We start from the raw sequence: 13,025 nt of genomic DNA on the forward strand, positions 1-13,025 counted from the left end.
ATTGTAGAATGCAAATTAAACCAGCAAGTAATCTAGCATCTCATTGGAATATTTACTGAACCATCTATACTATGCTAGCTAAACAAAGATCTCCCAGAATTTTGGTGACCTTGGGTAATATCCAAGACAGAGTAAGGTTATGTTGAAACAAATTTGTAAACAATTTTGACTAAATTTCCAATGTATCTTGTTATAGCAATATGTCACTAAAATGAGTACAAAATGTACTAGCTTATTATATAATTGATTTCTAGAGTGAAATACACTGGCATTTTTAAGCAACCAAAAAGACACAGACTGTGATGTTCTAAGTAGTCAGTAGAATGGATGTTAATGCAACCAAAAGGTTTGTTTTCACACTTTTATCTCCTAGCTAAGAAGTCTCTGCTCGGATCTCCTCCCTTAGACTCAACTTGCTGAGTGTTAAAGCCATGTGTTCTGTATTAGCTTGCTACAAGCTGGTCGCTCCATAAAGGCTGTAGAAAATGCTAGCTTTTGTTCTCAGGCCCTGAAACAACAGAATTCTTCCTTAATCATTTTCAGGAAAACAACAATAGCATAAACCTTATCTCTAAAAGTAGACAGATGTACATTCCTTTAAGCTGCATTGTCACGACAATGATTTTTCAAGTACTTCAGGCTCTAAAATCAGTTTTACATTACGTGACTGATATAATTAAGGAGCAAAATCAGATTGGTATGCTGTGGGGAAGGCATTGGAGAGGTTAAATTAGGGAAGGAGTAGAATTATCCAGCCTGACTTCCTTATTTGATATTTTCTTGTGCTTTATTAATAAAACTGGCACTGGAAAACTTTTAAACAACATTTTTCGTCTCTCTGTGGGTAAAATTTAAATCAAAGCCTGTCTATAGCCACAAAGACTATTATTAAAGAATTCATCCTGATGTGTTTTAAATTATTTATTTAATTGAAAAATACACGTGAAATAACAAGGTACTTATGTTTAAATAGAGTAACCAAAATCTACACAAAATTCAAAAAATGTTTAAAAGTTTATATTCATTTTTATCTCTCTAATTCATTTACATGTATGTAACTTGTAAATATAATGGACTCGTATTTTGCTTTTCTTTCCACCTAAGCATGTGGCTAGATTCTTATTTATTTCCTACTTAAGACGTTATTATATTCAGAATTCATTCAGTGCATAGAAGGTTAAAAGAGTAGCCATATAGAAGCCTTTCTTAAACCACACACAATGCCAATAGTTTTCCAAAATTTCTAATTTATTTTTCAAAAATTTTTTTAGTGTATGTGTGTGTGTGTATATATATATATATATATATATATTTTTTTTTTTTGAGATGGAGTTTCGCTCTTGTTGCCCACGCTGGAGTGCAATGGTGCCATCTCAGCTCACTGCAACCTTCACCTTCCAGGTTCAAGTGATTCTCCTGCCTTCTCCTGCCTCCTCCTGCCTCAGCCACCCAAGTAGCTGGGTTACAGGCATGTACCACCGTGCCCGGCTAATTTTGTGTTTTTAGTAGAGATGGGTTTCATCATGTTGGTCAGGTTGGTCTCGAACTCCTGACCTCAGGTGATCCGCCCATTTCGGCCTCCCAAAGTGCTGGGATTACAGGAGTGAGCCACTGCTCCTGGCCTAGTATATATTTTTAAAGAATTTGAAAAATATTTTCAAAATGACTTAATTGATGTCCACTTTTCCCACATAGTCAAGTAGTGACTAAATTCTATAGGGTAAAATTCATAAGAGTCATGGCCTCAGCTACAGTTCCAAAAGTGATTTCAGAGATATACAGCTGGCTGGTTATGTAGAGGAATTTAGAAATATAACCATATTTTTCTTGTTTGCAAACGTAGAAAGTGTTTTTTAAGTCACTTGGTGAATGAACAATGCCAAATCGTACCTTGCTTTAATTCCCTTTGCCTCACAAAGTCACTGACTAAAAACATTCACAATGACAGATAAAAAATATAAAATTAGGCTTTATTCTTTCAAATAAATTTGAAAAGTAAGCAAAGTAATGTCTTTGTAAGAGAAAGTTTTCCTGTATATCTTCTCTTAGTGATTAAACAATTTTGCTTATTTATTTTTTTACTTCAGAATTTAGCAAGTTCTGTGAAAGTTGGAGAGTTATACAAGGCTTTGAAAGATCATTTCATACATCCTCAAACTTAAGTGAATCAAAACCATTCAAAACTCATGATAATCTCTCACAGAATGTTATTAATTATCTCCAGGAGAGGGAGATGGAACATGTTTCCTAGAAAACTCATTCTAATATTCCATGACTTTCACTCTCAGATAATTTTTCTAATTAAGTGCTTTGCATTTGAATTTGAACCCATGTTTTCATTTTTGAGTTGGAGACCAAAATCTGAATAACAGCCATTTCTATTGTTGATCACAATTGTTTATTTATCCCTCAGCATCTTCTCCAACTGAAAGAGTTTTCTTGTTTTACAGTTTCAATCTCCAAATTTCTAATCATTGATAATGTTCTTGCTTTGAAGTTTCATCGTTGTTTCGCACATTCCTCTATTTATGATTAAGTTTGGAAATCAAAATGGTGGTCCAGAGAAGGCTAAATTAATTCCCACCACTTTCTATCCTATATTACATACTCATTCACTGTTAAAATTTGCCTGCCCTTCTAACCTTTGGTTAGTTAGTTATCTTTTTTGTGTGTGCCCTAGTTCATAATCTGACCACATGTGCCAAAACTAACCTTTCCCCAGTTGATATATTACAAATGTTTCCTGTTCACTGAATTTGAATTTGTTAGCATTCCATCACTCATATAACTTTAAAAAGATAGTTTGAATTGGCCAGGCGCGGTGGCTCACGCCTGTAGTCCCAGCACTTTGGGAGGCCAAGGTGGGCAGATCTCGAGGTCAGGAGATCGAGACCACCCTGGCTAACACGGTGAAACCCCGTCTCTACTAAAAATACAAAAAATTAGCCGGGTGTGGTGGTGGGCGCCTGTAGTCCGAGTCCCTAACCCAAACCCTAACCCTAACCCTAACCCTAGCCTGTAGTCCCAGTCGGAAGGCTGAGGCAGGAGAATGGCGTGAACCCGGGAGGTGGAGCTTGCAGTGAGACGAGATTGTGCCACTGCACTCCAACCTGGGCGACAGAGCGAGACTCTGTCTCAAAAAAAAAAAAAAAATTATATATATATATATATATAGTATGAATTGTAATTCCACTGCTCCAATCTTTACAGTTTTCTAAACATGTTTACATTTAGTTATGTATAACAAATTTAATATAGAAGAACGAAGTTAAAATTAGTCATTTCTCAATAATGTAGAGAGCATGGGAATAAGTTAAATTGACTATCATGCTGCTAATAGGGGTTTTAAGTTTTATTAGGAAAATCTGTCTCATGTCTCGCAGCAGAAGCAGAGAAGATGGCCCATAGGACAAAAATGCCATAAGTACAGTGATGTGAAACATCTGTGGGAAGACAGCTGCAAAGGTTGGAAAGGAACTTTTGTGGGAAAAGAATCGTGTTGATTTATGTTGGCTTCCTCAATAATAAAGTTGAAGGAATACTGGTAGTTTTCCAGAACCAAAACTTCTCCATGTGAATGCACCTATTGGAAGGACACTGTTAGAATAATCTGGAATTGTTTTTACCTTTACAATAGTCATCAGAATACAGTGGTATTTATTCTTAAAATATCTCTTTGTAGATATTGTGCTTTATAAAATTATTTCCTTTTGTGGAATGGCTGAAACAAATGGCACAAATCCTCAGATATACTGACTTGTGATCAAAATCAGCTGTTAAGTTGATGAAAAAGCCACCCAAACTGGAAAGGAAGTCTGAGGTTTTCCATTCCAAGTAGTAGAATTAATTAACTTAATTATAAGCAGACCTTTTCTTTTTTTAAATAGGGCTCTAAAATTATTGAAAACCCTTGTTTTTGGAAACAAAGTCACATAAATACTGGCTTTCTAGAACAGATTCTCTAGGACATATTGCTACCACTTTATTACACAGCAGGACTAGAGGAAGGAAAGCAACAGCAAACTCCATAGTAATAATTGACAATGAAATCCAGTTATTTAGTTGTAAAAATATGAGTCAATTTTTAAAACACTATAAACATATTTTCATAGCATTGTAGAAAGTTGCTAGCAGAGAGCTTGGATTGGAACATAGGAAGCCTGGATTCACAGCCCCTTTGGCCCTAATGCAATTGTACCTGTTTCTAAGTTAATTTCATCAGCCAAGGAAATACTCAGAGGGAAAAAGTAAATTTAGCTTTTTTGTTGTTATTAATAATATGATGATGAAATTTTCTCTAATATGCTGTTTGCTAAGTATTTATATTATGTTTCCATGGGAACTTTTTCTGTATGTATCTTTTTACTATTTCCCCAAAGAATGCAGTTATAAGACAAACATGAAATTTGGCAGTTAAATGAAGTAATGGTTATGGAATTTCAGAGGATAGAGAGTTGAATTAAAATAGTCATCCACATTTTGGGCTTTTAAGTTGTTCATGTCAATCAAAATAGAACAACGCTTCTTCCAGGAAATGAATGTAGAAAAAGCTTTTCTTTAAAAAGGGGAGGAAAAGGTTATTTAATGTTTTTAAACTCCAACTCTTTATTGGTTTAGTTTTGTTTTAATATTAGAAAGATAAATAATGACAGACTTTAAAGAATATTTAAATGTATCATAATGTAAATAGCCATCAAATGTTCATGATAAAATCAGTGAAGCTGAGCTTTAAAATGGTCTGGGGAATGACCACAACTAATAACAGCTCGTGCCAGACAAAAAATAAGGAACCTGTTATAGCCCTAGTCTGATTTACAATAAAATCATATCATTTTATGATTAAGTTTTTACAGAGCAAATGGAGCTAAAAGGTAGCCTGTTTTGTTTTTTGAGGGCTCCTGTTCTGGAATTATTAAAAGTAAAAAAGAAGATACTATAGATACTATGGCTATTACACCTCTTTTCAGGGCAAACAAGCATTTACTCGTAAAACTAGCTTTAAGTCCTATAGGATGTAGCAAAACAATAACTACAGGTTTCTTCAGGACAGTTCTTTTGAGTTCAGTGGCAACTATTAATAGGTTTTTATTTTTAAAAATACTGACTTTTTTTAATTTTAAAAAAACAATCATTATATAGTAGGCTGCTGCCTTTTCCCGGTGTTGAGAAAGAATCTTGTTTACAAACTATTGCTTTTATACACAATTTAAATTTCTTTAAACAGGCCAGGCCATTCTCTGTAAATCTGGAGACATTATAATGCAGCATTTTATGATGACAGGTTACTTTATATTGCCTGAGCCTGTTCTTTCTGATGCTTAGGGTTGTTCCCAGTGATTTGTAATTACAGACCTAAAATACATTATGTGGGTACTTTACTTCCTGTTCTACATTTGTGTTTCAGGCTAAAGTAAGCCTGGAAACAAGATCCTTAGGAGATACACACAGAGTGTGTAGAACATACAACAAAATGTAGAACTACAACAAATGCCAACCAGCCTCTGCCAGGCACATTTTATAATTTATTAGAAACAAATCTACACCATGAAGTTGAAAGAAGGATGAAGACAAATGTCCAACACCTGGGATCAAGTGAAGAGTGGTATTAACAAGTTTTAACATCCTGTTTTTGTGAAAGTCTCCACATTATGGACAATGTAATGGTTTATATGTAACTTGGATACATTTGATGTGGCTTTTTTGTTGTTTTGCAATCTGAGACACACCCTCTCCCCTGAGATAATACGCAGCAACTTGAAAAGAAGGGAGCATGTGGAGAAAGCTAGAGACAGGGTACAGAAGCCTCCAGAAGAATAGTACTAAATTCTCCTGCGAGGCTTCAAGTTGACGCTGTAGTTTCTGGTAAATAAACAGTCTACTGTATCTAAAATCTGCATTTATATTTTTAGGAGCTTTTCCTTATCTTAAAACTACCTCTAATATTAATTTTCCTTAACTGGTAACAGTCATGCATACTTTTAGGTAAAAGCAGTGATAATCCTTATAACGTAAAACAACTGATCAATTTATGACTATTAAGTGTTCAATTATCTGTCCTTGGGTTAATTCAAGTATAGTTTTAAGACTCCTCTCCATCACAGAACATTTCTGGGTCACCCAAAAATACTCCCTACAAAATACTCATGAGTACTTAACAAACACTGGGCATACAACTTTTTATTAGTGACTTGTCTAATCAACTCTTTGAAATTATTTTTCTAGCTAAAGAGGCTACAACCATCGATTTGAGTATCCTCGCAGAAACTGCATCACCCAGTTTATCCAAAGAACCACAAATGGTTTCTGATAGAACTACATCAGTCATCCCTTTAGTTGATGAATTACCTGTCATTCCAACAGAGTTCCCTCCCGTGGGAAATATTGTCAATTTTGAACAGAAAGCCACAGTCCAACCTCAGGCTGTCACAGATAGTTTAGCCACCAAATTACCCACACCTACTGGCAGTACCAAGAAGCCTTGGGATATGGACGACTACTCACCTTCTGCTTCAGGACCTCTTGGAAAGCTAGACATATCAGAAATTAAGGAAGAAGTGCTCCAAAGTACAACTGGCGTCTCTCATTATGCTACCGATTCATGGGATGGTGTCGTGGAAGATACACAAACACAAGAATCGGTTACACAGATTGAACAAATAGAAGTGGGTCCTTTGGTAACATCTATGGAAATCTTAAAGCACATTCCTTCCAAGGAATTCGCTGTAACTGAAACACCATTCGTAACTGCAAGAATGACCTTGGAATCCAAAACTGAAAAGAAAATGGTAAGCACCGTTTCTGAATTGATAACCACAGGTCACCATGGATTCACCTTGGGAGAAGAGGATGATGAAGACAGAACACTTACAGTTGGATCTGATGAGAGCACCTTGATCTTTGACCAAGTGCCGGAAGTCATTACGGTGTCAAAGACTTCAGAAGACACCATCCACACTCAGTTAGAGGACTTGGAGTCAGTCTCAGCATCCACAACTGTTTCACCTTTAATTATGCCTGACAATAATGGATCATCCATGGATGACTGGGAAGAGAGACAAACTAGTGGTAGGATAACGGAAGAGTTTCTTGGCAAATATCTGTCTACTACACCTTTTCTATCACAGCATCATACAGAAATAGAATTATTTCCTTATTCTGGTGATAAAATATTAGTAGAGGGAATTTCTACAGTCATTTATCCTTCTCTACAAACAGAAATGACACATAGAAGAGAAAGAACAGAAACACTAATACCAGAGATGAGAACAGATACTTATACAGATGAAATACAAGAAGAGATCACTAAAAGCCCATTTATGGGAAAAACAGAAGAAGAAGTCTTCTCTGGGGTGAAACTCTCTACATCTCCCTCAGAGCCAATTCATGTTACAGAGTCTTCTGTGGAAATGACCAAGTCTTTTGATTTCCCAACATTGATAACAAAGTTAAGTGCAGAGCCAACAGAAGTAAGAGATAAGGAGGAAGACTTTACAGCAACTCCAGGTACTACAAAATATGATGAAAATATTACAACAGTGCTTTTGGCCCATGGTACTTTAAGTGTTGAAGCAGCCACTGTATCAAAATGGTCATGGGATGAAGATAATACAACATCCAAGCCTTTAGAGTCTACAGAACCTTCAGCCTCTTCAAAATTGCCCCCTGCCTTACTCACAACTGTGGGGATGAATGGAAAGGATAAAGAAATCCCAAGTTTCACTGAAGATGGAGTAGATGAATTTACTCTTATTCCAGATAGTACTCAAAAGCAGTTAGAGGAGGTTACTGATGAAGACATAGCAGCCCATGGAAAATTCACAATTAGATTTCAGCCAACTACATCAATTGGTATTGCAGAAAAGTCAACTTTGAGAGATTCCACAACTGAAGAAAAAGTTCCACCTATCACAAGCACTGAAGGCCAAGTTTATGCAACCATGGAAGGAAGTGCTTTGGATGAAGTAGAAGATGTGGACCTCTCTAAGCCAGTATCTACTGTTCCCCAATTTGCACACACTTCAGAGGTGGAAGGATTAGCATTTGTTAGTTATAGTAGCACCCAAGAGCCTACTACTTATGTAGACTCTTCCCATACCATTCCTCTTTCTGTAATTCCCAAGACAGACTGGGGAGTGTTAGTACCTTCTGTTCCATCAGAAGATGAAGTTCTAGGTGAACCCTCTCAAGACATACTTGTCATTGATCAGACTCGCCTTGAAGCGACTATTTCTCCGGAAACTATGAGAACAACAAAAATCACAGAGGGAACAACTCAGGAAGAATTCCCTTGGAAAGAACAGACTGCAGAGAAACCAGTTCCTGCTCTCAGTTCTACAGCTTGGACTCCCAAGGAGGCAGTAACACCACTGGATGAACAAGAGGGCAATGGATCAGCATATACAGTCTCTGAAGATGAATTGTTGACAGGTTCTGAGAGGGTCCCAGTTTTAGAAACAACTCCAGTTGGAAAAATTGATCACAGTGTGTCTTATCCACCAGGTGCTGTAACTGAGCACAAAGTGAAAATTGATGAAGTGGTAACACTAACACCACACATTGGGCCAAAAGTATCTTTAAGTCCAGGGCCTGAACAAAAATATGAAACAGAAGGTAGTAGTACAACAGGATTTACATCATCTTTGAGTCCTTTTAGTACCCATGTTACCCAGCTTATGGAAGAAACCACTACTGAGAAAACATCCCTAGAGGATATTGATTTAGGCTCAGGATTATTTGAAAAGCCCAAAGCCACAGAACTCATAGAATTTTCAACAATCAAAGTCACAGTTCCAAGTGATATTACCACTGCCTTCAGTTCAGTAGACAGACTTCACACAACTTCAGCATTCAAGCCATCTTCCGCGATCACTAAGAAACCACCTCTCATCGACAGGGAACCTGGTGAAGAAACAACCAGTGACATGGTAATCATTGGAGAATCAACATCTCATGTTCCTCCCACTACCCTTGAAGATATTGTAGCTAAGGAAACAGAAACCGATATTGATAGAGAGTATTTCACGACTTCAAGTCCTTCTGCTACACAGCCAACAAGACCACCCACTGTGGAAGACAAAGAGGCCTTTGGACCTCAGGCACTTTCTACGCCACAGCCCCCAGCAAGGACAAAATTTCACCCTGACATTAATGTTTATATTATTGAGGTCAGAGAAAATAAGACAGGTAAGTCTTTGCTTTCTAGACTAGCATTGAAGGCAATCCGCATTTTATCTTGAAAGTTACTTTTGGGAAAAAAAAAAGTCAACATACCAAATGCTGCCATTAGAAGATAACTGGAGTGTGAAAAATAAATGTTTTAGCTTCATATATTTGTACAAGAATTGGAAGAATATGTTAAACAATGCGGAAGAATGTTAGATACAATTTTATGTTAAAAGTCATAAGAAGCCCTGCTTTGTCATCTAATATAACCAAATCATCACTGTTACATCACTTCAGAACATGCAGAACAAAGTGTTTTAATTTCAGTGTCTTTTCATACATTACTACTCAAGTGTAGCACTAGACTGTGTTAACATTCCATTGGTCTTTAACTATTAACCTTCAGTACTTACAATGTGGACGGCTAAAATTGTTTTGCATATCCCTAAAGCTGACAGAAAGATATTTAAAGGTTTGCTTTGGTTTTTCTCTTCCAGAATTTTACAGGTTTATTATATGACTTGTGTGGTGGGTAATAGGTCTCTAATGTAAGTGTTATTTTAATGTAAATGCAACATATTCTTATGCTATTGTTTTGGGGTATTTTACTGTGGTTTTATCTATTTAGAGCAAATACAACCTAGCTTAGTTGTAGGGAGTATTACAGTTTATTGTATTAAATATAATTTCAGAAGGTGGCTATATATTCATTATCCTTGCTTCCTAAAAACCAGGCTGTAATGTTGTTTATTTTATGATTTAATTGTTTTACCACTAGGAATATTTGTGATGCCTTCTATTCCACTCAAATATTTTAGCTCTCTGACAGAACTCTTAAAAGCTGTTTTTTTACATTGATTAATACTTGCAGTTGTCATGATCAAATACGATTTAGTGCTGTCTAAAGGTGAGATCACACCATCTTTTACATTTGATAAGCTGAGTTGAGAATATATAGCAAATGCAGTTCAATAAATCAATTCAGGTTTGTCTCTTTCTAGTTTAGAAATTACAATCATGGATTTTAGTTAATTTGCTGTATTTTCATTTTCATATAAGAATTAAATGAAAATGTATTCATTTTTTCTTGACCTGGCTCTGAGAAGACAGGATAGAAGATTTTTTTTTTTTTTAAGCAGGGTTTCTCTCTTACTGTTGGAATATTCCCTTTCGAGTATCATTTTTCTGAAGAATGATGCTATCCTCATTAGAATGCTCAGGAGTGCACCTATTGGAAACAAACAAGTAGCATTATTGTCAAGTATGTTTGCATGTAGTGCTGTTGGTGGACACTTCATGGCTTCTATAGGTTTCTACTCTCCAGAATTTTCTGTGTGAAAGCTTTTGCTTGTCAGCGAATAGTAGAGAAGAGAACACACCCACAGAGTATTAAAATTAATCTCCACTTCCCAATGTAGTTTAAAAAGGATAGGGTTTGATCATGATTTTCTTGCTAATGATACTGTTTCTTGGCAACCATAACATATTTCCTCTTTTCTACATCCTTTTCCATCTCTCAGAACTGGTGTTGGAAAGAGAAAATGAATTGCCAAGAAGTTGGAATGAGGATTGCGTTAGTAAGGCTGGAAAAGAGACAGGAATATAACAATGAAAGAAAAACAAAAAAGAAGTAAAAGGAAGCAAAAAGTAAATGACTACGAACACTTAGTTTCATAATTTAAAAAAATACTTGAATGGATATGCAGATTGTTTTTCAATTGATATTACTCGGTTAGTGTGGCTAATAAGTTGAGTTGAATAATATAAAACCCAGTAAAAATGTTCTGCATTTAAAAACTCTTCCAAGTGGGAAACTGCCAGTTAAGGTTAGGAAGTCAAATTACAAAATGGAAAAAGTGAAACTTGATCTCTCTGAAAGAATTGGCAGTCATCAGAAAAAAAGGACTAAGTTATAAATGGTTACTGGAAATGGAGGGTCTGAGTAAGCTAAACCTGAAACAATTTATACAAAGGTGTATATTTATAAGCGAGTTGTGGACTTGATTCAGCTAGACCTGGGAGACGTATATAGCTGTTTCTTCTCCTTCTGCTTCTAAAATGTGGGACTCTAATCCACCTTGAAATTAATTTTGTTTTGCATAATAATAATGGGTCAGAAAACCGTGCAATACTTGGTTACTTCCGTCAGGCAGAATTCTGATGTGAGAGTGTGTATATGTGTGTACAAGAAGGAGATGTATCTGTGGAATAATTATGTATCTACCTACCTACCTACCTTCCTACCTACCTACCTGCGTACCTACCTACCTACCTACATACCTACCTACCTACCTACCTACCTACCTGTCATCATCTGTATTTTTGTGTGTTCTGTATATGCTGTTCTCCTTAACTAAAAGCATTGTTTATTGTCTTCATAAGACAATGAAGTTTACTCACCTCTAACTGCTCACCTATATTAATATTATTTATTTTCTATGAGAAATTTTATCCTCCAACATTTTGAGCTTTGGCAAGGGAAAATCCTAAAGCAGATGTTCAATTAATGAATTTCAAGGCAGGTGTATACCTTAATAAGGAAAAATGCATATGTGCCTGGAGAACCAACCTTTTTATGTATCAAGTATCAAGGCACAATTTTCCAGACTGGAAAGTCCTTGGTGCATGTGTGAACTTGTATAAATCTATTCACAGGAATAGAATACACCTTTATATATACTGTATATCCAAGTAAGCAAAAATACCACCCATGCTATTCTAAACCAAGGCATTCAATAATTTTTTGCTGCACTCAGCGAGTCATATAAATCTTGTTTTTTTTTTTTTTTTTTTACTACTGTGAAACAAAACATGCTACTCAGGACACACTTATGTTATACTTGCTCAAATGGATCTTAATAGCAGCTTACGGTGCTGTTGCTAGAGGGCAACTGTAGTTAGCAGTTAAAAAAATCTGAAGGAACTTTTCAGCTCATAAAAGTTTTATGAGCTGAAAAATGCTATGGGGTGTGTTTAACAGTGGTTCAGGGGATACTGAAAACTGTACTCCTGTCTATTTCAGGAGTAATTTGCACACCTGCATTTTGAAAAATTATTGAAAGGCTTTCTTTGTGAACATGCATGGAGGCCAGAATTTGAAGGTGTGCGAAGAGTTTCTTCAACTCCAGATTTTTTTTTAAAGAGGACTCCTCTAAATCATCTGAAATGTTACAAGGTAGTGGAACAGAACTGTGAATGTTTTTAAAAGCTGACAAACAGGTATTTTTAAATCAGAGAATAATTTAGAAATGTATGGATATTAAATACCAACATTATTATGCAAATGCTCATAGTTATAACCTTAAAATAGGCAGCTTATTTCGTTTTTTAACAAACAAATTCGTATATACTACTTATTATGTGTCAGGCCTGCTTGATGCTGTCTTGTTAGGTGTTCTTTTTCCTACTGGTTTTGTAATTTATATCTACCCAAATGTATGTGTGCAGGTGCAAAGCAATATTAAATTAAATGATAGAAAGATTAAGATGTTGGTAAAACTATTAACGTAATGCTATTAAAGATTAATTAGATTTTGAGAAATATACAAAAAGCTAAAGGCTTATTGTCTAAACATGGTGTTATGGAGAGGATAAAGAACAAGGAACATTGGCTCTGAGGGCAGGAGCCATCTGGGCAGATACCCATATTTACATCATTGATTGCAGAGTCATCATTTTTTTTTTTTTTTTTTTTTTTTTGCGATGGAGTCTTGCTCTGTCGCCCAGGCTGGAGTACAGTGGGGTGATCTCGGCTCACTGCAATCTCTGCCTCCTGGGTTCAGGCGATTCTCCTGCCTCAGCCTCCCGAGTAGCTGGGATTACAGGTGCCTGCCACCATGCCTGGCGAATTTTTGTATTTTTAG

At 36.0% G+C, this 13,025-nt stretch overlaps 1 protein-coding gene across 2 annotated transcripts in view; it reads left to right on the forward strand.

Annotated features, from left to right (window-relative positions):
- The window catches only part of VCAN (versican), a 110,100-nt gene that overhangs the window by 40,907 nt on the left and 56,168 nt on the right, over window positions 1–13,025 (forward strand). Inside the window, exon 7 of one of the 2 annotated variants that reach the window (XM_054488660.2) lies at window positions 6,223–9,183. The exons of the other annotated variant lie outside the window; for it this stretch is intronic. Within the exon in view, the coding sequence (XP_054344635.1) occupies window positions 6,223–9,183 (2,961 nt within the window). The remainder of the gene's footprint in view (window positions 1–6,222; window positions 9,184–13,025) is intronic. 2 annotated transcript variants of the gene reach the window in all.

Source organism: Pongo pygmaeus, chromosome 4 (assembly GCF_028885625.2).
Source record: "Pongo pygmaeus isolate AG05252 chromosome 4, NHGRI_mPonPyg2-v2.0_pri, whole genome shotgun sequence".
NCBI classification, from domain to species: Eukaryota; Metazoa; Chordata; class Mammalia; order Primates; family Hominidae; genus Pongo; species Pongo pygmaeus.